This window comes from Cydia pomonella, chromosome 4 (assembly GCF_033807575.1).
Source record: "Cydia pomonella isolate Wapato2018A chromosome 4, ilCydPomo1, whole genome shotgun sequence".
NCBI lineage: Eukaryota > Metazoa > Arthropoda > Insecta > Lepidoptera > Tortricidae > Cydia > Cydia pomonella.
In genome coordinates, this window is record NC_084706.1 from 7085145 (window position 1) to 7110820 (window position 25676).

Below are 25676 nucleotides of genomic sequence, written 5' to 3' on the forward strand. Positions count from 1 at the left end.
TTCTCTGACGGGAATAAATAAATACTGGCAACATATTTTTGTATAGATGTATGCGTTGCTAAGCGTAAGACACGAGCGTCGCACGTACACATCGACCGTGTTTCGGCTACACTTTTGGCAGATTAGCCGTGTGGGGACTATCGGGGTCTATATATTAGGTCAGTGCCTCGTGATTAATTCCTTTGTTTTTTGCTCATTAATATTGTTTCAAGGGCAGTGAATGGAGAATTAATCTTGAAACGTATTTAACCACCATTTTGGAGTCAACGGCCGGTAGTCTTCGTGCTACTTGTAAAGTCCAGCTATCGCTTTACAAGAGCTGATAAAATCACCGTACACTCTCTTGTACTAACCGTACAATTTTAGTCGTGATTAAAGCTCCTAAGACCTATAATAGATACTGGCGAAATAGTCCTAATGGACTGAAGCCATAATTTAAAAAAGAAGAAGATATCGGAAACAGATGGAATAACTAAAACTCGAATTGGCCTATAAATGCAAGGAGAGAGATGAAGACCTATGTTTCTAACATTTACCACTATAGTCTGTCCAAGCTAACTCTGCACTGACTTTGGCAGAACAAAGTGTGGGAGTGCCAAATAAATGTTAGTTTTTCATAGGAATATTGAATTTGTGGTGGTACAACCACACTGTGTCACTGCCAACGGTGCTATGATGATATCATATGTTCGTTAGTGCCTACAATAAAAAGTGCCTCCTTAAGCCATAATGAATTGTATAATTTTAACGCAAGTAAAATATGACGTTACCTATCTACTTGCATATCTATTATGGTAGATAGGTCCACAAACATAGGCCAAGTCCAAGTCAGAGTTTTTTTTATCGACTTACGCTTGACCATTGCTAGATGTTTCTGTAATTTATTGCTATGAGAATGGTTTTTGTATTTATATCCGACTTCAAAATTCTAAAAGGAGAAGGTTCTCAGTTTGGCTGTATGTTTTTCTTGATATTTGTCAGAACTCCGTCATTTATCCAAATTTAGATTTTTTTTATTGAAGAATATGATTGGTCCTATTTTTTGTCAAAATCTAGTTCTGATGATGGGATCCATGAGTAATCGAGGGAATTCCTCAAATCTTATAGACATACATATAGTTATTTTTAACCCCCGACGCAAAGAGAGGTGTTATACGTTTGACGCTAATCTATTCTGTGGCATCGTTGCTCTCTAACGGATGGACCGATTTTAATGCCTTTTTTCTACGTGAAAGGGAGTTTCCTTGCGTCGGTTCTTGGTGGTTCTACGATTGATAGAAATGGATCAAGCAGTTTGAAGAGTACCTATCAGCTTTTTGTAAAAATGATGTAAGGCGTTTTTTGGCAAAATTGCGTAGGGGTTTTTTTTTAATTTCATAGTTAATGTTCATAGTTTCGTAATGAAGCTACATTACGAAAAGTGACATTTTATGAAGTGGAACTCCTTCAAAAGAACAGATCGGGGCACCTCAACGAGCAGTATTTCACGTTTGGTGATATGTCGTGTTCGTTTAGTTTGTTCAGCAAGTATTTATTAAGTTCGCGTTGTGATGATGGATTCCAAAATTTATGAGCATACTTCGTTTTTTTTTTCATCGAATAACCAAGCAATTGCATTTGAATGGTGCTATTTGGTGAAATGGAACTGCTCATGAAGACCATAGTGGAACTCCTCTACGACAAGTATTTCAGGTATTTTGGCTATAAACTGAAATAGATATCATACACTAAAGAAAAAGTGACCAAGTCCACCGGTGGCCGAGGCGGGAATCGAACCCGCGTCTTCAGCTTACGCGGCTAACGTCCTGACCACTAGACCACCCGGCCACGGCGGTACCCGTCCCGTCCCAAGCGGCGGCGGTTTTCTTTAGTGTATGATATCTAGTTCAAATTACAATTTATATATGTATAGTAGTGTGACTAATCAAAAAATATTTCATAACATAATTTGATTTGTTCCCTAGTAGTCTTTGGGCTAATTATTTGACGACCGGTCTGGCCTAGTCCTAGTCCTGGGTTCGAATCCCGGTAAAGATATTTATATGTGTGATTAGCACAGATATATTTTGTTCCTGAGTCATAGGTGTTTTCTATGTATAAATATTATATTTATCGTTGTCTGAATACCTACAACACAAACCTCCTTGGCTTAAGGTGGGCTTTAGTTAGTTTGTGTAAGAATGTCCCTATAATATTTATTATTATTATTATAAATGCTTGTTAATAATAGGAATTGGCCTTAAAACTGTTCTGGGGAGTTATTATTTTCTAATAAAGATTATTATTTTTAAAATTCTAGTCCCAGTAGTTTTAGCCATATGAGGGGGGGAAAGTTTGGAAATTTTAGGTAGTAAAATTCAAATTCAACCAAATACGCATTAGGTACAAGTTAGTTACGAGTACCTTACTAATAATTACTTATATTTCCTGGCTATATTATGATTGTCCTAAAATAATTAAAGCATTCCTTATTTACAGAGAAAGAAGTGGGTCATTCTATTTTTATACTACTTTCTCGCGAATAAATAAATGCTGTGAATGCACATAAATACATTTGCAGCTTGCAAATACTTACAAAAGTAAATCCTACGCCGAGACACACGACGTAGCCCCAGCCACCATCCGGGGGGACCATATCCCTCTTGCAGTATTTCTTCCCATTCCCCTCGATATGCGCGAAAGCCTCGTCCATGTTTATTTAACACGTTAACCCGTTCGATAATTTTGTGCCGATCTAAGTTAATTGTGCGAGTTTTGAATACTTTGCGTTTTAGCTGTACTTAAACATTATCAGCGGACTAGTCGATTTTTCCGAGGCAGCATTTTACGATGAGACAAGCACACGCACGTCCTCGCTTTGCTGTCACTGCCACCACATTAACTATTTTCGAAGGCACCGGTGTCGTGAATGGGACTAATTACATAGAGATTTAGATTTCGTTCAATATGTCTGAAAGCATTGTCTCAGATACTACGGTCTTAACTTTAATGACGGGATTAACGGTTTTTGTTGTTGAAATTGTTTAATTAATCTTAGACGCTACGGAGGCATTAAGTATTTCGTAAATATAATCATTTGTTTGTTTACAAGCTAAGTACAATTACAGTTACAGTTCAAAGGGACATAACACAGGCCTAACTTAAACACACTTTACACTAAAATAAAGTTAGTTATAATTTGGTAGGTAATAAGTTCGGAACTTAGTTATTAATATACTATTTATTAGTTAATCCGCTCGTGTTTATTTTATAATTAAATGTGATATATGTTACGGTTTATATCGGAATGTGTAGCAATAAAGAAGGTAACCTTAATACTATGTAGATAGAAGTTCATTGGCAAGTTGTTTACACGTCCATCGATGACGCTGAGGCTGTTTTGAGTAGTTTTACTTATTGTGAGTATAATCTATGAGGAAATACTTCAACCAGATACTTAATTCCGTAAACAAATATTATGTAACATTAAATATAGACCATTAAATCGCGTGATATTTTATCTCGGTTTGTTAATAAAAATCTGCCTACATCGACGCTTTTTTTCCTGTCCGGGGCCAGACCGGATAAATTGCATTCCGACCACGTATTTAACCTGCCTTATCCGAAATTTCTGCATAGGCACAAACTTTTACAAAATACATATATAATATATAAATATTTTATAAATACTCAAATACATAGAAAACACCAATTCAATTCAATTCAAATATACTTTATTCATGCAGGCCTAGCAACAAGCACTTATGAATAGTAAGACAGTATTACATATAATTATCTTAATCTAATTATCAGAGCAATTTATTGATGTTGTAAATGTTATTCCATATATAATACTAATGAATATAATTCATAGATCAAATTTAATACTAAAACTTTCACAAAATATAGTCATACAAAAAAAATGTATAAAAAATACTAGTCTAGATTGTTTCTAGAATAAATTCTAAATGTCAAACAAATATAATAAAAACAACAAAGGAAATACATGCATTGCAATATCCATTTCATCATCATTATTCAAATATAATAAATAATTAATCATTTCGAATCACAATTAATCCCACGTTGTTCTATCATTCATGTAGTCTTGTGTGGTATAATAAGCTTTAGAAATAAGTTTACGCTTTACATGATTCCCACCCATCACTTAGGAACAAATCCGTGCTCATAGCACAAATAAATGCCCTTACCAGGATTTGAACCTATATCCACTAGATTCGCCAGACATGTCTTTACTAATAATAATTATAGATACGCTAAATGACTTTTACCTATCCTAACTTTACGAGACATTGACTACGGGAGCCTCTGTAATAGTACCCTATGAATCCAATACAGTGTATCTGCTGTTATCTGTCTATCGTAGTTATAGTGTATTGACTGTATAGATGAATTCCCCAAAATTTTCTTTCTCCGGTATTTTTAGTTCCATTCGCGTTTTTCCCCATTTTCTTTATTTTCTGTACGTTATTTCTACCAATTGATCAATTTTATCTATAATCTTTTTTGTTCCGTTTAATTTGAAATTAAGAGATGACTCATTCTAGACCGGGCTGGGACCGGGCCGGAGCTTCCGGCGCCTCGTTTTCTATGGAAAGCACCACGTGATCACCGATCAGCCGTCAAGGAAAATAACGTGTCGGACACCTCCCCCAGCCCGTGTCAGCCCGTGCCCGGGCCGGTCTAGCGTGAGTCATCCTTAAATATGAATAATATATTAAACCGAATGAAACCTAATTGTCACCTCATACGTAAAAATCCGTAAAGACATTTTTGGGGTGTAGGAATGCTGTGCTAGGGAAGTAGACACACATGCTTATAAAGTAAATTATAAAAATAAAACCCAGCCCCGATATTCGGTAAAATAATCTATTTTAATGTATTTCTTCTTTGACAAATTTACATTCTGTCTCGGGTAAGTAAGTAAATATTATTGATCGCTCTGCTAATAAAAATATATTTTACATGTAACATTACAAAGAAAATAAGAAGAAAATTATAACAAGGTAACAACAGGCGATTGGCGGGCTCTTCCATCAAGGGTCCCCAGCAAACTCGGTTTTCCATACAAACATAGTTACTCTCTCATTTCAATTTCAACGACTAGCTAGATTGCTCTGAAACTTTGAACTTTCAAGGTATATCTAGTCCTGTAATTAGTTTACATCAGGACCTCATTTCAAAATACAGCGGATTGGAGATTTTCATACAAAACTTGTTTCTGTTCTATTTCGTTTGTTTTATAAATTGGAGCTATATGAACTAATTACAGGACTATATATATGTCTCATGTCATTGTATGTGCAGTTTCATTACAATCCAACACGTAGTTTTTTGAATGAGAACGAAACTCTGTTTGTATGGTAAGGTAAAATTTGGCCGAGCTTGCAGGAGACTCTTAAGACAACACACAATACATAAATACCCAAAATATAAAATGGCAAGTTCAGGTAAAGGCAAGAAATACATATAACTTTAGCAGATTTTTTTCAATGGGAAGAGATTTAGCCGGATACTCTCATGTTTACTGGAAAAGCATTCCACAACCGAACAGCCCAGAAAGTAAGAGTTATAATATAAAATTTAGAAGCAGATGGCATAAAATTGGCATGGATATAAAATTTAGGAGCAAGAATATGAGTCTGAGAAAATCGAATAGAAGAAAGATACTTGTACCATCATGTATTGATAATACTTGAAACGTTCTTTGGGATAAGGTGGTGTAGCGGGGATAAAGAGATAGGTACCATAAAGAAGGGCGAGAACATGAGATTCACGGTGAAGACGAATAGGGACAAGCCACTTAAGCTGAGAACGGAAGTGTGATACGTGGTCATATTTGCACAAAATTCTGGAGGCGCTCAAGCATATTCAGCTGGTCCTCCGTAAGGTAGCAAGTGTCATCATAGTCTAATACTGGGTGTAACAAAAATAGTGGGGATCCGTTTAAGGGCATAGTCAGTATCGTGTTTAATTTAATTAGGAATAAAGTAAATGAACAAGTTATTGTCGCGATTTTTTTTATGAAGCAAGCAGGTCATTCAAGTCGGCCAACCCTCCATACAATGGCAAAATATGTTCACGTCAAAAAAAATCTTCTGTTTCTTAATCCAAACACGATACCGAATCCCCACTATTTTTGTTATACCTTGTAGGTATGGTAAGAAAAAAGAGTAAGAGGGATGAAGCTAATGCAATCTTAGTAGTTAGTGTTAGGCAAGAAATTTCAAAATCTGCGGAGGGATGCAATCGCAGCAAACATTTTCCTGCTAACCTCGCTCACCTGAGGTATCCACACGGTATCCACGAGAGAACCCGGTCTATAACAGCTACATTCTTTACCTGGAGACAGTAGGGAAACTGAATGCTGTCAAAAGTCAAAACAGAATGGCAGGTAGAGTATTAAAAATCAATCCTGGCATTTCTGGTAGTTAGCTTTGAGCTACCTATTACTATAACTTCAGTCTTAATGAGGGCAACTGGGGATAGAGGGTCAGCACTAGCCAAGGGTAATACTGCCAATTATGGATGCCACTGGTATTTGTAGCACTGTTTACAATCTTCGATTCTAGAACTTTGTTAGTTCACAGTTGAATAATTGCTATAAGTATAATGTTACTCCTCAGTCATCCAATTTGATAGTTTGTAAGTGTCTAGTTACCAGAAATTAGTTAGCGAACCATGAAACGTAGACGAGTGGGAAACCAATAAAATAAAGCTAATCCGTTCCTATATCGCATCGCCACTTCCTCACTTTCCATGCTGCCGTTTGAAATATAATATCGCGCGGGGACAGTAGCCTTAGAAAGTATATTAATTAGGTCTTAGTTTCGCTCCAATAATAAGCAATAAGTAAGTAGGTACCTACTGCTGATACATTATAAAGCCCTCGAAAAAGTGATACTTAAAAAAGTGAAATAAGAAAATTTGAACTTGAAAATTTATACATGATAGGTACTGCAACGTCATAAGTCGTTGGAGTCAAACCTCCTTTTTAGGTTCTTGTGGGTACCTAAGATTAATAAAAAACTTTTTACAAAAAAATTAAACCGACTTCAAAAAGGATAAAATAAAATATTATCCTTTTTTAAGTATATGCGTTAACAACTAATATGTTTGAAGTCGGTGCCAAGCCAAATTTAGAAGCATACCATGATTTTGGTGCTATTCGATAAAGATGCGGCTGTATCATTATTAAGTATGTACAATACGTTGGATTGCCTATTACTACGACAGAAATGAACATACTTCTGTAGGTAGGTACCTCAGTACCTACTTCAAACATATTAGTTGGTAACGCATATACTTAAAAAAGAATAATATTTTGTTTTATCCTTTTTGAAGTCGGTTTACTTTTTTTTGTAAAGTTTTTAATTTTTAGTTTTAAGGCATTGCGAGCTCATAAGTGACGCGTGACGCATGAATGAAAAACACAATCATGTTTAACACTAAATTGGATACCTACCTTTAATAAATAACCAGGATTTTCCTCGAGGAAATCTAGCCTCCGCCCCGCCACTGACTCAATCCCTCAACCCTCCGATCACTCAACCTCACAGAACATCAACCTGATCTCTGAAACCCTTGACCCTGAACCACCAAACCTTCAACCCCGCTTCAACATTCCCCGACCCCTCAACCCCAGACCATTTAACTTCTAATCCTAACCCCCTAACCTCTGAAACCCTGACTCGTCAATCCCAAACCCCTCAGCCCCCCATCTACCTTCACCACCACCGTCTACCTCACACACCTCTTACACCTACCCCTCACCTCTTATTTCCAAAACTAACTACATCGTTCGTACTGGCATCCTATTAGTGTAAGCGAGATGTATAGAAAGTAAGTTACGAACACGTCAGCTAATATCAAATATCAAATATCAAACATTTATTCAGCAAATAGGCCACAGGGGCACTTTTACATGTCCATTTTTACAAACAATAAATTTAAAAAAAAAACAATTACAAATATCGAATCTATGAAATAATAAATACTTTATTAGAGATGTATACTGTCTCTAAATGTCAAATTACACAAAAAAAACTATGATAAAAAAAAAAAAAACATAAAATACTAAAATTCTTTAGAGATGTATAAGTCTCTAAGTGTCAGAGATAAAATATAAAAATATATATTAAATTATCCTTAGAGATGTAGAGGGTCGCCAAGGCTTGAATTCTTATATAAATAATTAAAAGACAAAAAAAATTAAAACAGACAAGAACCGAATGAAGTGTCTCACGTTAATGTCACTCAAAAGTAAAGTTACATACTTTAACATAACCTGTACCCCGTGTAAGCTTAAACAGACCGGTCTCCACAAACAGCACCCGTTCACGAGTATGACGTGTATCTCAGCCATCGCCTCCCTCAACCTTCATTCGGGAAAGTGGCGACCCGATCAACCACGCCACCGTAAGTAAAGACTTTTAAGCGATGATATGTTGAGTCAAACTGAAAAGAGTGAAATAATATGTTGAGTCAAACTCGTGGTAAGGCTACAGTGGCACTACATCAAATTGGTAGTTTTCGAGAGGAAATGCTTGAGTTGCTTAAGAATACAGTCAACTCAAAATACATGTGCCTTTAAAAATGTAGGAGTTCCCTCAATTCCTCATGGATTCCATCATCAGATCAGAACCAAAAATATTATAGGACTACCTTGGAGGTAACTCCTTTCAAACAAAAAAAGAATTACCTACTCAAATCGGACCACAGGTGTCGGAGTAATCGCTGAACATATTACATTAAAAAAATCATTATCATCAAAAAATCATCATCATCATCAGATCGACTTCATCAATTGATGGTTTTTGAGAGAAAATGCTCGATTTGCTTAAGAAAACACTCAAATCCCCATACACGCGCCTTTAAAAAATGAGGAGTTCCCTCAATTCCTCATGGTTCCCATCATCAGATCAGAACCAAATTAAATGGGACCAACTTGGAGATAACTCCTTTCATACAAAAAAAAGAATTACTCAGATCGGACCACGGGTGTCGGAGTAATCGGTGTAACAAAAAAAAATATAGCCACAACCGAATACAGAACCTCCTCCTTCTATGAAATTGAAGTCGGTTAAAAATAGTTAGAACTGCCGACACATGTGACTAGGTATTTGTTTAATTCTAAGTATGTATTGTTTTATATATTCGTGTCAATTAGGTATATGCACTCAAAAAATACCACCTTTTTGAGTGGGTGGCCGCTTCCGAGTAAAAGAAGCGCCTGGCGTTCCATTAGCTCGTAAGGTGGGCGACATTCTAAAAATTGCGGGTAACTACTATATGAAACCGGACCGGGACAAGTGGCAAGGCCTATGCTCAGCAGTGAGTGATAATGGGCAGAGATGATGATGATGCTCTTTTAAGTATCGTAGTACCTAAACTAGAACTTTCAGTCAGCTATAATTATCAACGTACTTAATTGCAGTATTATTCTTATTATGTAACATTGTTGTACTAGCATTTTGCAAAAAACATATTACCAACGAACGGAGACGTTATATGCATTTATTAGAACCTTTTTTTGTTTAGTAGGTAGGTAGGTACTCGATTGTTTTAGCATGCAAATTAAATTTCCCAAATATCTCCAAAACGGATCGACGAATTCAGTTACGATTTTCTGTAAAGAATTTGTGTTATACGATGGCGCTGTTAGAATATTATCGGAGTTTTTAAATTTTCATGCCACTGTTTGTCTGTGTTATTGTCGCCTAAATTATGATTACATGCCCCCGTATTCATAAAACTTAGGAAACCTTTGTTTTTTTATATTATGTCCCGTTTTCTATCAAAGACAAATAATGACAAAATGACTGGTTATGTGACTTTTAGTTGTAGTCCTTTTTATTGTCATAACCATAAAGGATTGGTTTTATTATAAAAGTTATATTATATAAGAATTTATTCATTCCTTAAGAATTTTCGATGTGTAAATTCTAATTATGTAGGTATGCCAACAGGAACAGGTAATCAAAATGACTGATCTTACTAAAAAAGATGTGATTTTAATTGTACCTATTATTTTTATATTGCCTAGACCAAGAAAGACTGGTTTTATTTTTAAACTTTTGCGTGTAAGAATTCAATAATTTCTTATGGATATTGACTGTTTGATCTCTTATTATGCCAAAGGCATTAGATAATCAAAATGACTGATTCAATTAAGTCTAAAAGTTGATGGCAATGTTGAACAATTAATAAATAATGAGACTGATTCATTTAAACATGATATTGTTTTATTTATAATAATTTACTCTAAAATAATCCACTGTGTACCACCCCGAGCCACTGTGTAAATGAGCCTGAGCCACTGTTGCGACCCCATTGTACACAGTGGCGCATTTCTAACTTATTAAAAAACATATTTTTTTTACCTAACACATCTTTGAAAAATCAATAACGCAAACATAAATAAGATTAAATCTCCTATAATATCCTTCATAACAGCAACCTCCTGTGATCAATAGTCTCGGAGCTATGGCCATCTGAAAAAAGTGAGCCACTGTTGACCACCTGACCCTACATCAAATTGTATAAAAAAAATCTGTAATGGTTGGAGAAGCGGTCATCCCCTTTCTTTTTAAAGGGCAGTGTCATTTCATATCATTTCGAAAACGAGTGGAACGAGACAAAAAAGCTGAGACTGAGATTAATATATTTAAATCATGACATATGTCAGTTAAGGACAATATTGCGGTGTTCTTTAAAGTTTTAATGTACTTACCTAATCGTGATAAATCTATCAAAAGTAATTGGCGTCAGATACATTTTTACCTATTATGATTGATAAATAATAATATAATAACATAACTAGTCGGAAGTGATTTTCGATACGAAAGCAGCGTACTTATGATATCAGATTTCGTAGATTGTCGTGAACGTCGTGGTCTCGTGGTTATTTTGATACTTGATATGTATGTGCAAAATAAATATGCCATTCCCAAAAATATTACTATTTTTTAATCAGCGATTAGGACTTCGGAGTTTATAGACCAATCCAATTAGTCTAGTAGGTAGTGGACGGTACAATAAAATATAGTTATTTGTGCAACAAGAGACGAAAGTTAGTTTTTCTTGCGAGGGACTCAAAAACACGAGATGTAAAATAACTTTGCTCTCGTGTGACACATACAACTTTTTTACCTCAGTAGTGAGAACATACAACATCAAGTAAAGTTTTTATTCCTGTATTCTTGGCCTTCACTAAATTAAAAAGCTCTTTGTCTCTCTCCCTGGAGTGAGGAAAGTCGTTCTTTCGTCACTCCCTGGAGTGAATAAAGTCGCACTTTCCACACTCCGTGGAGTGACGAAAGTAGGCTCGTTCGAGCTGCTGGAGGTGAAAAGAAGTTTTTTGCATCGAACATTCGATTAAAATCAATAGTAAGAAATAATGTGGCATCAGTTAAACCACACGTAATACCACACCTCGACGACCGATAATTGACTCCAGGTTGATATTTGATTATTTCCATGTAAATATACACGTCGATACCTATACGTTAGGGTTTCCCATGCGATTTGGGGCAAAAATCATGACTTTATCATAGGCGATAATCGTCAGAATATAATCTCGCCCATACAATTTTGTTCGGAGGACATATTCAATTGGGTACTGGTACTTGACACATGTTGAACATTATAACAAAATTTAGCTAATAGAATAGGAAATGAGCTTTCCATTATAAAAAAGTTAGGTGATTTAAAAAGACCTATTGAGATTATAAAAAAATACAAACCTCTAGTCTCAAAAAAATAAAAATTTATAACTATCAAAATGAAAAAAGAAAATTGTTTTTTGATTCCTCAGATTTTAACGAAAAAAATTTTTATGACAGATCTAAAAAACATTTCTTTGGATCTTTCATATATTGCATACATTTTGTTAGAGGCTTTTCAATCGTCGAGTGCGAGCGTCAGACCTTAACACTCATTTCTGACCTTTGTGTTGCCTAAACGCCATGAGTCCTATATAGACATGTGATCCTCAGGAATATCCAGATCGAGTGACATTATTTACAAATAAAAACCGGCCAAGAGCATGTCGGGCCACGCTCAGTGTAGGGTTCCGTAGTTACTCTTCCGTCACAATAAGCTAAACTGGAGTTTAAAGTATAGTAAATTGTTAACCAAGGGATGAAACGGTACCTTTCACCCGAGTTAAACAAATAGGCAAATTTGCATAATCAGTACCTAATTAAAGTAAGTCTTTTTACTATGAAGAGAAAACTTTTTGCGATAACTCAAAAACAGCTAAACTGATCATGTCCGCTATAGTTTTCATTTAATGTCTTTCTTGAGCTCTACTTCCACGATTTTTTTCATATTTTTGGACCTATGGTTCAAAAGTTAGAGGGGGGGGACACATTTTTTTTTTTCTTTAGGAGCGATTATCTCCGAATATATTCACTTTATCAAAAAATGTTTTCTGAAAACCCGTATTAGTTTTGAAAGACCTTTCCAATGATACCCCACACTCTAGGGTTGAAGCGAAAAAAAAAATTCACCCCCACTTTACGTGTAGGGGAGGTACCCTAAAAAAAATTAAATTTTTAGATTTTATTGTACGACTTTGTCGACTTTATTGATTTATATATCCATGTTAAATTTCAGCTTTCTAGCACTAACGACCACGGAGCAAAGCCTCGGACAGACAGACAGACAGACGGACATGGCGAAACTATAAGGGTTCCTAGTTGACTACGGAACCCTAAAAACTGTCAATTAGCCAATTAACAAAATCGGGGTGCTATACGTAGACTATAAATTCTAAAAATAAAGAAAAGCCAAGGGTCAAATATTGAGGCCTATTCTGTGCATATCATGTGAGATATAATATACTAGTAAGCTAAAACGCATTACGAATATTAAAATTTCATGATTCTTTAGACACAAACCTGCATTATAAAGTAAAATGACCCTTTTACCATCCTATTTATATGGTTCAAATTCATGAAACAGCCGATTCGAAGATCACATGTTTTGTTATCTCCTATTACCTGCATGCCGGCAGCTGAGTGTGCTCTGAATGAGCTGTTACATAAATTTAAACCTTAATACTATAACGATAGTTGCTTCTTAAACAACATAGTTGCTTTGGCACGTGCCGAAAACGGCTCTGCATAAAAAAAAACAACAGTGTTAGACCAAGGTATTCTATGTTGGCAGCGATTTTGAGAGTCCAGACTGTGCAAGTGTTATTTTAAACGTCAAACTTGAATGAAATTATGATACAACTACTTACTACTTATTACTTAATTATTACGTCAACTAATACTATGTTTATTTTTAATTGGTAGATTACTTACCAGTAACGATGCACTGTTACAAAAATAAAACAAAAAAGTCGGTAACCGAATTAAATTTATTCCGTTGTCTTTTTCCATATTTTTACCTATTTATATATTTGCTATAAATCTTCATGATACAGAAACTAGAAATTAACTAACAATCTTGCACCATACAAGTCATACAACATAACATGGAGTGCCTTCCAAAGGAAAAAAAAAACGCATTAACCCTTTTCCAGGCCGCACCAATCTACAAGCTTTTCCCAAAACATCCAAAGCTATTCCAATTAGCTTTGATGATATGATGATTCATTTAAAGACAAGTCACATTTCCCGAAAGTGCAATCCAATTCCAAAGGTAAATCCTTAAATCGGAATGCTTAAGTTGAAATTCTATTGGCGCGTACTATGCCTGGACAAGGGTTAAGAGCAGGTGTGTTCTTTGCTTATTGCCCCTTTCCTTTGGAGAGCAGCAGAACATAGTTTAAATAATCTATTTTTTTAACGTCATTGTTAAAAAAATCACATCACATAACAAAGGTTCCTATAACGATTAAACAAACATTCATAGTCATAGTCAATGCATTATACAGTTGGGCAGTTGTAATTGCAACAATATTTCATTGATACATAACGATATTACCAGACATAGAAGTGTTTGTGGCAAAATAAAGTGGTTGACAAAATAAAATATCGACATGTCTGTTATCGATGTTACCTTGACGTTATAGATATTTTTTTAACATTGTATAAGATAGCAACCGCGAAATACAAAACACGTTCGATATCTTCTTCGATATATTGGTAGTTTTCTATTATTATTGGCACTGTATACTAAAGTTTACGTTAATTATTAAGTACTAACTATATGTCATAGAAAAAGTATGTACTGATTTGTAATTGATTTGCAGTCTTGATATTTCTCGGTAATTTAGAGCAAGTAGAAGTTAGATTTTTTAATTATTAATCTATAACTGACTTATCGATAACAGATTGATCGATGTTTCATTTTCTCAAACACTCGTTTGTGCCACTAAAACTTCTATGTCTGGTTATTTATTACTTATTCCAAAATTATATCTGTCATGGGCTTGGAGAGCTCGAGAGGTTAGCTCGTAAACAATAAACAATCTGATTTTTAATCAAAAAATGTCAAAATTTATACCTACATGCGACAACGATATCAAATTTTTACTTTAATTTTTATAAAAAAATAATTTGATGTTCAAACACGTGTACAGTCACTAGTCACCTGCAATAATATGTTAACTATGAAAGCCGCAAAAATATCTGACACGATCTTATTTATAGACCCAGAAGAGCGTGTCACATATTCTTGGTAATATTATTTAAGGTGACTGTACATCGCCATCGCCAGTACTAGGATGCTATGAATTATTTGGCAATTACCTACGGGGCTGATTGTTTTTTTTTTTCTAAATTATTATTTTGTTATATTATTATGTAGGTATTACCTATCAAATTTTATTATCGAGTTATTATAAATTCGGAACCGTTATAAAAAATCAAGCGGAATCGCATTTAACTCTACAATCAACCAATTCCCTTAATAAATCTATCAGCACTGATCATGGTCAGATATGTATCACACATATCAGTGAATAAGTAATCAATAAATGCTTAATCTATCAAAATAAAGCAGCGCTACGCACGCATACACAACATGAAACACGATCATGTAAAGGCGTCTCATTCAATTTGGCACATATATTTTCAATAAAAAGATGTACGATTAAAATGGCACTTCTTAATAGGTATAATTAAATTTGTTTTAATTAAGTACTTATTTCTTTACCGCGGATTTACATTCGCGGCTCATAGCTCGGCTCGCAGCTCGTCTCGTGTCTCTACCACAGATCGTAAGCTCCTCGAGCTATTCAATTTTAAACACAAGCGGCACGGTATAAGGTTTGTAACCAAATGAAAAGCCGGACGCGAAAGTAAACACCAAGCGCGCGTCCCTTTGACTCGTGCCCAAAAACCCGCTTCGGATGCGAGCCCGGCGAGTGGCGAGCCCAACCACGAGCCCACCGTTTGCATACGCGTCTCGTGGCTCGGCTCGCGGCTCGACTTGCCACTAGCCCACGAATATAAATGCGCCATTAGAATTACACCGTGTTGGTAAATTAAATATAGCCGGTTCTTACGATATTTATGAAGTACACCGGGTACGTAAGTACTTTATTCGATTTCATTTTATATATCATCATAATATTTATTTAGAGACCGATTTGTCAAATTCTTGTACATATAAATGATTTATAATTTTCATTTCTACGAACGCGTTAAGTACCTTTGGAGTTAAGTAAGAAATGTAAATTCACGATGTAAACAGTATAAACGCCTACATTTAAAGTATAATATATATAAACACAGACAGTTTAAGGAAATTTGGAAGACAAGCTTAATTATCTCTATTACATGTGTAGAAAATAACAAAACATTATATACTTAAAAATACAACAATAGATTTACCGCTGTACATACAAAAGTTAGACCGTCATTATTGCTAGGTACGTTTTATCTGTGATCATCTTCGCCTGTTTCTATCTTGTCTAAAGTCAAGTAGTCATTATTCATTTAATCCTGTATAGAGATATTTTCATTACATAATTATATCTCACCTCCAGTTCCATACAGTCGGATATGGAAACAATCTACTTTTCAGGTGAACCAAAACAAAATTGGCACTTTTGTGTGCCATTATTTCATGAACTATGTGGGCTTTCAAGACCATTTTTTTTTGTGTAAGGCCTTTTTACCTTTCATTCTGCATACGTGAAAACGTTGGAGGACTTTTAATACCATGAAAAAGGTGGTGTTATGCTTGGTTTTCTTGACTTTTATTCAGCCACTATTTTTATTGTCGAGTCTTTTTTTAAATATTATATTGCTCCATTTATACTCGAAGGAGTCGAAGGTGAATATTACTTTTTTTGTATGTTTTACGCAAGTCATTCGACACCAACAAAACCACCAAGTGATTTTGAAAATAACACTAACACTTATTGATGCCATATTTAGTCAGTCCGCATGTTTCTGCAGTATCACTATATGTATGGTATACATTGTATGGTAAGTAATTGGATAAAATTAACGCTTAAGACACACGTAACCCTCGCGAAAAACAAACAAAAAAGGCTAATATAAAAAAAATCCTATTAGAGCAATTTTTTTAGTTCCAAATTACCCGTTTTGTGAGTCGTAATTATAAGAATAATTACGATGCACGTTTTATCGCACTGTATGATTGTTCATCTCATATATATGATATGCTTGATATTTATTTATGTCACATCATAGAGAAATAAGTGAGGTTAGAGTGCTCACTCCAGTTTCCTTACTTAATAAATGATAAGTTGTATGGGAGGTATGTTAGTTAATACGTATTATATATAAGTATAAAACACATTTAAAACTGAATACTTATTAAGCTTAAATCTTATTACAAATAAGATTACGAAAAGGTCGCTTAAAACTTATTATAAATGGATTTTATCTATGTATGGAATGAGCGCTCTTAGCTTACTTATTTCTCTGTGGTGACATGTGGCAAAGGTGGCGGCCTGACCCACCAACTTGCAACTCCCAAAATACCTTTGTTTTATTTAAGTTTATTAAGTAAATGTTTATGTCAGACTACTTATTAGTAGGTCATAAGTTGTGTCACAAAGATTTATATTCATATAAATGGGCTGAAAGCTTATTTAATGCGTAATTACTTATAATAGAATTTAACGTTATTTATAATAAATAAAAAAAACATGCAAAAAATACGCGACCTTTTCAAGGGGATTTTGATCCGTATCTATTTATTGATCTTTTTCACGTAGTTGAAGCGTACGTAAAACCAAAGCTGTTCCTTTATTATTTTTCTCAATATATATAAATCATGTGTATTGGTATTGGCAAAATTGTTTGGCAATACCAATACACATGATTTATATATTTTAAGAAAGAAGACACAGTTGCATTCAACTGTACGTGTTTTACCAAACCTACTCGTTGGATAGCAGTCAAATAAGCGTGTTACTGAAAAGTACCCCAAGTTTGAAGGGTATTAGCTGACGTACAGACTTGTCGGAGAACTAAATGCTGGTCATAAAGTAATGTTCTAATAAAGATGATTCATACAAATAAACAATTATACGTACCTATTTTATTAATGTAACACTGATTTTTACTCCCTTTTGTAAAGCATAATTGTTCACAATCCAGCCGCGTATTTGCGTTTAAAGACAATCCCAAAATAAACAAGTAATAAATAAAATCGCGATCTAAATTTGTAAAACAAATCATGGCAAACTGTTTTTATTAAGCTGTTATTATTTAATTTTATCAGTCAAAACCTTTTTGACACAACTTATGACCTAAGAAATTAGGTGAGAGTAAATTTCACTGCGCTCAGTCAGGATATAAGTCTATAAGTGTATAATCTGCTTCTATATAATAAATTCAGGTTTTATAATACGATACAATAAATGCGCTAATGCTAATAATTTAAAGTAGGGTCTTTGATATCAAGTCTCACTATTTAATAAACTACATGTTTTCTGAATATACACACCTAAAAACCCTTCAAAACTACAAACAGACATCTAAAAATATGATTATTACAAAAATATCGAAAGAGTTTCAAATTCATGTACTTAACTCATGAAGGGCTAGCACAAACGAACTCAGAATGACATCATGTTGTAAAACTTATGATTTCACTGTTTAGTGTGAGTGACGCTGTTAAGGCGAAAATGAAGGACCCGCGCAAAATCACTTTTTCATACAAACGTAGTCCTCATTTTCCTCTATGGATATTAATATTATTGAAAATATTATCACACAATTGGTTATATATCAGCTGTGGTTGATATCGTTGCTATGCCCCTACGTTTGATTGTTATCGAAATTTTAAGGAGCATTTAAAATTTGTATGAAATCTGTTTTTTGCTCCTATTTCTTACAATAATCAAAAAATCGAAAAAAGTCAAACGTCCCCTACGTTTGCTACGGTTAATATGAGATGAGATGAAATGAGATGATGAGTGGAAAATGGGGACTACGTTTGTATAGAACACGGCCGTTCTCATTCCTCTTAATATAGCCACAACATGACGGCAAGTTTGGCTAGCCCTTGACTCCCTAGTGTAATAGTTACCTAAACGAAGTTTAATACTAATGTTTAGAATTCGGCTCCGATATCAATTTGCTTGCAACCCACTTACCCCCTTATTCATAAACGTGTACTAAAGTTACGATTCCGCTAATCATCGTTTGTCCCTTTCCGACGTATTGATATGATGGAAAGGGACAAACGATGATTAGCGGCATCGTAACTTTAGTACACGTTTATGAATAAGGGGTTTATTACTTACAACGTGTTGCTTACCTATGGATATCGTGATATGAAAATGGAGCGAAAGTTGGGTGCGGGTTACATAATTAACTTATATATAAAATCCTTTAAAAATTATAATGTTTGTTATGTATTGTAATTGCCACGCCAATAAATCGCCCACAAGCAAGAAAAAAACGCAAATAAACTGTTGGAAAGTTTTAACGTTAACGGTACCCCTAGTGTAAATTTATTCGATAGCGTAACATAACAAACGCGTTTGTGTTAAGTCTCATTTAGTATGGGATTTAGAAACAGCGCACCGAGTGGGACGTTTTCGAAACTCAAAATCCCATACAAAATGAGACTTAACGCAAACGCGTACGGCACGTCACACTATAGAATAAATTTACACTAGGGGTACTGAACGCTACAAATTGAAACAAAGGGAGATCTTGGTCTTCATTTAAATACATTTTAAATTAAATTTGTATGTGCTTCATCTGAAATTAAGAGTATCTGTAAACTAATTACTATGTCCTCCGTACCAAAATTCCGTTCCCTGTTCATAAATGTCATGATAAGTTCACTGGATTTGTCATTAAATTTGCGACCATTGATTTCAAAGAGATCTATGTCTATTTTTATTACAACTATAACCGTCTATGATTGAAATCGGCTTCCAAGCTAAAGTGCCATTTAGCCAGATAAAGAACTTGCATGGAGCATGCAATATTCGATACATTGCTTAAGGTAGATGTCTAGGGATGTCCTGCCGACTAGCCACCAAAAGATGGCGTGATTGTGCCCAAATTGCGGATTGACAATATTTTTTCCAAAACCCTAGCATTTTCCTAAGACGTGTTGATACTTGCGTAAACAATAAAAAATATTACGTCTAAATCGAAACATATTAAAACTCAACAGTGTCAGATTTCATCAAACATCTCTCAAAACTGCAAAATAGTGCAACTTATTTGTTCTTCTTCATTCACGCACGCATCTACTGTCATTCCCCAGTGTCACTCTTGTTACTATTACGCCAAAATAAACTAGAGGTCGCTAGTACAGAAGATGACTTTTCTTATTACTCTCATTAGCTCACTAGGGACAAAAGTGTAAACTAGATGGCGCGGTGTAGGAGATGATTTTTTTATTAAGATAATTTATGCTAAAGGCGCATCCAGACGAACTGAATTAACACCAGAATGGGCGGATTGTCTATGGTCACGGAAATTCGTGAGGTTGTAGGGGTTCATACAATAAATTCGTGATTGAACGGCACGTTTGAATATATCGATACGAACAAAGTTCCAAAAATATGTATACACGACTTTATTGCCCATATATTAAGGTTGTGTATACATATTTTTGGCACTTTTTTCGTATCGATATTTTCAGACGTGACTGTACGCAGACCTTAGACTACAATAAAATTAGTCGATCGACGAAATATCGCAATGTAACGAAAATCGTATGCAAGTTCTTGTCCGTCTAAATCTTAATCTACAGACCAAACCGTCACAAAAATGGAACATAAGTCGGATCCATTCCATATGTACGTTTTGCAAAAATATTGTTATAAATATTGAAACTGGCCTTATTTAAAACTAGAAAAGTCTTGAAAACGTCACATATAAGATCAAAGATCCGAATCCGTTTATGTTACAATGTTGGTATTGCCTGGTAATAGCTAACAGTTACACACATCACTCGATCACGTGTCTGTTTTCAAATAAGTCATTCACTGGAAAGTAATAGAATAATAATGAAGGAACAAGTTTTCAGACTCATACAAATCATGTCAATATAATTACAGTTACAGTACTGAGAGCAGCGATCATAATAAGATTAGAAATTGGCTGTCAACGTGAATTAGAGTTCTTATGTTCGCCAAGGAGTTATCAAGTTTTGGGTGATCCTAGAAATGCTAAAAAACCACTCCGGTTTTATTACATTGTTTCTGTTCAGATTTCGTCCAGACCCGCTTAAAGTAAAAAACTAGAGCTCATTCTAAACAAGTACCTATAATTTACGCCATACAATGAAAAATGCAATTTAGCATTTCTAGGACCTACAAGATCATCTTCCAATTTTTTAATCATAATCTAATTTTACAGTACATATGGGGCTACTTTATAGCACTAGTGCGAGAAGTAGCATATTATGTCACTGTGTCGAACATTTAAAGGGCCATATGTACTGTAAAACGTTGTACGATACATGTGCGAATAGGTAATTCGCAACTCGTGTCGATTTAAAACACTCCCTTCGGTCGTGTTTTAATTTATCGCCACTCGTTTCGAATTTCCTATTTTTCGCACTTGTATCGTAATGTACTATTATGGTAAGTCAATATATTCTATCCTCATTCCGATCGCAGCCGGTATAATATACGACTATACGGTCCCCAACAAATACTAAGTATCAATATTTACTTATTATCTGTTAGGGACTAAAATTATAGTATTCGTCTGAAATCTAGCACCGTAAACAACACTTAAAAACTAGACTACAAAATATCAGCATAACAAAAAATCTTAACGCCAAAACAGTTAATCGGATTGTCATTCTGTTAAAGAACCTACGAATAGTGCAATTCAATAATTATAGGTAATTAATAAATCGTCATAACAAAAATATATGCCCTTCGATCATATCATAATTGGCTTCGACCGAAACGTACCTACTGTGGTCGCGATTGAACGTCTAAAATTTTAAAAAGGCAAGAAAATAATATCAAAATATTGAGAAAAGTCATGATCGGCATAAAATAAACTTCATTCGCTTAAATTAGATTAAAAATATGTCAACGTCACCCAGACATTTGTATACAAGAGCAGTAAAATAGCTACTCTGATCACATAGGGGTAAACTAAAAAAAAGTAGTTTAGGATTGTTATTAATCTAAAGTTAATTGATCCCATTTTGTTAAAAAAATTAACCATATAAGTTGTACTGTATTACATTTAAATTAAAACTGCTTCTGTTTCGTAAAACATTGGGATCAATTCACAGAAGACTAATTACGGCCCCAATTTTTTTTAAACACCCATAAATTCCAACGCCTCAGCCACGGAACGCACGCTCCGAGCGTGCATTCGTTTTAACAAATGTATGGCGGTCGGCGATAGCGTCGGTGTCCAGCGTGCACGATGCACGGTGCAAAGCGCACTGCGCACGCTTGGTGCGTGCAAGCCATGGTCCTCGGGTGAGAAGCAGAGCGCAGACAACAGGACACACAGGGCACACTAGATCTGCACGACCTTGCGGCGGCGCGTGAAGGCCAGCGCGTACTCCACGCCCCACACGAGCACGCACGACATGATCAGCGCGTTCTGCACGTGGATGCACAACGAGAAGCTGCCTGAGTAGTCGCGGACGAAACCTGCCACCAAACGAAACGACCGTTAGGTGCTTATTAAGACAATTCATAAACGGATAATGTCATAAGAAATCATTGACCTATTATTCATATGTACAGTCAGATGCAGAGATAGGTGACCCCCCCCCCCCCCTGCAGACTGACTCTATGCTGGAAGGGGGGAGGGGGGGGGGCGTCAGTATTTTGCGCCATGAGTTGTTGTCAGCCGACAACTATGGAAGTGGAGCGTGAATCTCGCGAACTAAACGCGGAAGCGCCATGAAATCCACGGCGGTTACGTCGTTTTGGTCGCGTGGTACAGGTTGCGGTTGCGACAATTTTATTGATTGGTATGGCTTCTCTATTGCAATAATAACTTATTGTAAGAAATCTGAAAAACGATAACCTTATTTGAAGATTTCTTGTAATTGAGTAGAATTTTCCGAGGCTCTTCCGCTTATTATGACTTATTTCCCTTTACTGTCCACTTTGCCAATCGATAATTGCGGGTTTCAGTTACGAGACGAATAGTCACGCTAGCTATAAATAATGAGAGCACTTCTTGGAAAAAGGAAAACCGCCTTACAATTATGTCATTATCACTCAGTCGAGCTAAGAGGAAAAGGAAAATGCCATTGTACCACAGGATAGGAAAATATTGCAATTCCTTTAAATCTACTAAGTCATGCTTTAATTGATAATTGGTCAATTTATTTAAGATTAAGGAAGAAGTTTGGAAACTCTGAAACACCTTATTATATAACTAAACAATGACTCCATCGAGACTATTAGATAAGAAACAACAACTTAAGAGCAATTCCTAGCTGAGCAACTTTTCAAATCTCGAATTTTTGAAGCTATGTTTCCGTCGCGCTGCGATGGGCAAGAGTGAGTGCGTGGAATTAGGACAACTGCAGCTCGGACTAAAATTCCCACGTAAAAAACTCAAAAATAGAGGTCTTGCTCTTGACTGTTTCCTCCTCCAACACGCAACCAAACATTATGAAATTTTGGAAACAAGGAAAGAAATAATCTTAAATTTTTGGATATTTGTTGTCATATTTGTATACTGCGCCTTTTTTGCAGTCAATTCAATTGAGCCGCTTTTGCGATTTTTGAAGCGCTGTAAGTTTCTTCAAAATAAAATAATCCAATAAAGCAAAATATAGCGGCACAGATATTGATGATATTGATCTTATTTCTAAAAATCATTGCTCTAGGTTAAAAATCCAGGGAGGAAACGGTCGAGAACGTTTGTATGGAAAAATCGCAACTAGGAATTCCTCTTAATCATAATAACCGCGGTACAAACTTTTTATTTGTTCAACAAAAAAAACAGCCAAATTTATAGTTGGATAAATTTAAAAAATGCGAATGATTGCGGACTTCACTTCTAGCTATAACGAAGTTAGCCACATAGCCATAAAATGTATTTCTATTTTTCTTTACATAAAGAATCAATGATATCATAGACATAGGTTCAATTATTCAGTCCTATGTATAAAATGTTCAAATTTCCTAGTCTATCAGATATTTGTCACGCAACTCTTTATGAGGTATCTACGAGTATACAGGGTGTAATCGTTAAGTAAAGCCAGGCGATAATTCCGTAAATATAACAGATATCAGAAATCTTCAAATTGATATCGTAAGTGCGTTACCCAATGAGTAAAATTACATTAATACTTTTTTTAAAGTAAAAGTAGTAATATTGAAAATATTAAGTTTAAATGCTCCCATACATTTAGTACGACGACTCACCCCTCAAAGAACGTCGGTGTCGTAAGAAATAAAACTGCTTGAGATTCATTATTTACACGAATAAATTGTAATAAAATAATAAAACTACCGTTTATGAAATTATAAATCTAACATTTATTTTTTAAGTACATTTTTTGTTTAAACTAGTCTTTCAACGAACGGCGTACTAAATTGGGTTTGAAGTTAATGTTTGGGATATTTCTGCTTTTATTAAAAAACGTTATTTATGTAATTTTACTCATTGGGTAACGCACTTTCGATATCAGCTAGAAGTTTTGTAATATCTGTTATATTTACGGAATAATCGCCGGGCTACACTTAACGATTACACCATGTATACACATTATTCGTGTCTTATCTTGAGAAGCCATTCATGTGTGTATGTGATTAGGTCCCAAGGTCCATACTAAATTGGCTAGTCTTGTATGGCTCGATACTTTTCTGCCTATATTTTCAGCGCGTGTGTATCGATACCGCCTTAACCTCCGGAGACCCAGAACCAAAATTTTTTTTTTTAAATTTGGAACCCTTAATTACTTAATAAAAGTTCAAAATAGATTTTGGAATATGTACAAAAATTTGTACCCAGGGTCTTAGGAGGTTAAGTTGAGCTCATATCAGTAACTTTTTTCACTTCACCGGCCGAGGCCGAAAACTAGGAAAATAGTTTACGTTCGTAACGATGGTAGCGATTTCTATAATTCCATTCCAGATAATCTAATTTTGCGTAAAGTTGACTTCCGATTATGTAAACTACATCACTTGATGTCACTACAAATGTATATAATTTTAAGGCATGAATACAACATTAAGAAGGTTGCATGTACCTCGATTGTCAAGACCTTTCTTTATTAATAAATTATAATGTAGTTACCTAGCAACTGTTGTTTACTGTCAGACAGAAATAAATAAATGTCTTAAACAGATATTTATATGAGCTTATTTGTTCTATATTAATTTTAAACTGGTAGCTGAGTGAAAATGGAGCAAGCGTCAAACTAGGGTAGTTTCAAATAGGAAATTAGACTCCAATGTTACAAAACCTTGAGGTTCAAAATCTTAATAGTGCTCAAGGCAATGCCGATGCCGGGAGGTTATATTTAGATAATCTCGAAGGCAAGAAATCCGCAAAGATTCGTGCGATTTGATTCCGCCAAAAAAATCTAAAACGAACTAGAGCGCATCTATGGAGGTATGTGAGTAGATAAGACATACGACCTATGCCTGAAATTCATCAGCAACAAGAAAGACCCGAATCAAGACATCATTACTCATGTGTCAATTTTAATGAATATCTGGAGCGAACTACTTACGGAGCTATAGAGCTAGACGAAATTACCGCAAATTCTCCTAACGTGCAAGATTCTAGAGACTTTACCTCCGGAATATCTTGAATTCAAGTTCAGTTAGCTGTTAATATCAAAGAAGGAACACTCAGTTGAGAACCTGGCAAGTCATTTGCGAACACGAAAGAGTACTAGGTCAGACTGAGATGCAAGTCATAGAAGATAAGGCTAATTCAGCTTTGTGCACAAAGATGAACAAGGCTAAAGGAAGAACAATTCCAAAGAGATTAGGAGTTGCAAGTACTTACATAACTATCTTGTATACCAAATTGAAAGTATTAAACATACTTACTTTACTATTAGGTTTTTTATTTTTATTTCATTCTTTTAAAACCTTTTCTACATAGTATTAGGTCTACTTGGGAGGTTTACAAGTATTTTTTTGTTTTGATTTCTAGTAACTAATAAAACATGTTTGTTACAAAAAACTAAACAAAAAAACTTGTAAACCAACCAAGTAGATCTAATATTATGTAGGACGAAAGTACACGTACGGATGCATATGTAGTTGTGCACGCACACATACATACTTAACTTGGGGATGAGATCAGAGATGGCGC

General features: G+C 35.1%; 2 protein-coding genes and 1 non-coding gene across 4 annotated transcripts in view; all 3 read right to left on the minus strand.

Moving 5' to 3' along the window:
• The window catches only part of LOC133516949 (monocarboxylate transporter 6-like), a 43687-nt gene extending 39978 nt beyond the window's left edge, over positions 1-3709 (minus strand). Inside the window, exon 1 of one of the 2 annotated variants that reach the window (XM_061850017.1) lies at positions 2576-3709. In XM_061850017.1, coding sequence (XP_061706001.1) covers positions 2576-2692 — 117 coding nt within the window. In that variant the 5' untranslated portion in view covers positions 2693-3709. The remainder of the gene's footprint in view (positions 1-2575) is intronic. The other variant, XM_061850016.1, reaches the window with a different exon arrangement.
• On the minus strand, positions 1756-1827 carry Trnat-cgu (transfer RNA threonine (anticodon CGU)). Its single transcript has one exon. It is a non-coding gene; the product is annotated as a tRNA-Thr (tRNA).
• A 9642-nt stretch (positions 3710-13351) lies between the features above and the next one.
• The window catches only part of LOC133516950 (uncharacterized), a 44956-nt gene continuing 32631 nt past the window's right edge, over positions 13352-25676 (minus strand). The window contains exon 9 of the mRNA XM_061850018.1: positions 13352-22033. Coding sequence (XP_061706002.1) covers positions 21897-22033 — 137 coding nt within the window. The 3' untranslated portion in view covers positions 13352-21896. The remainder of the gene's footprint in view (positions 22034-25676) is intronic.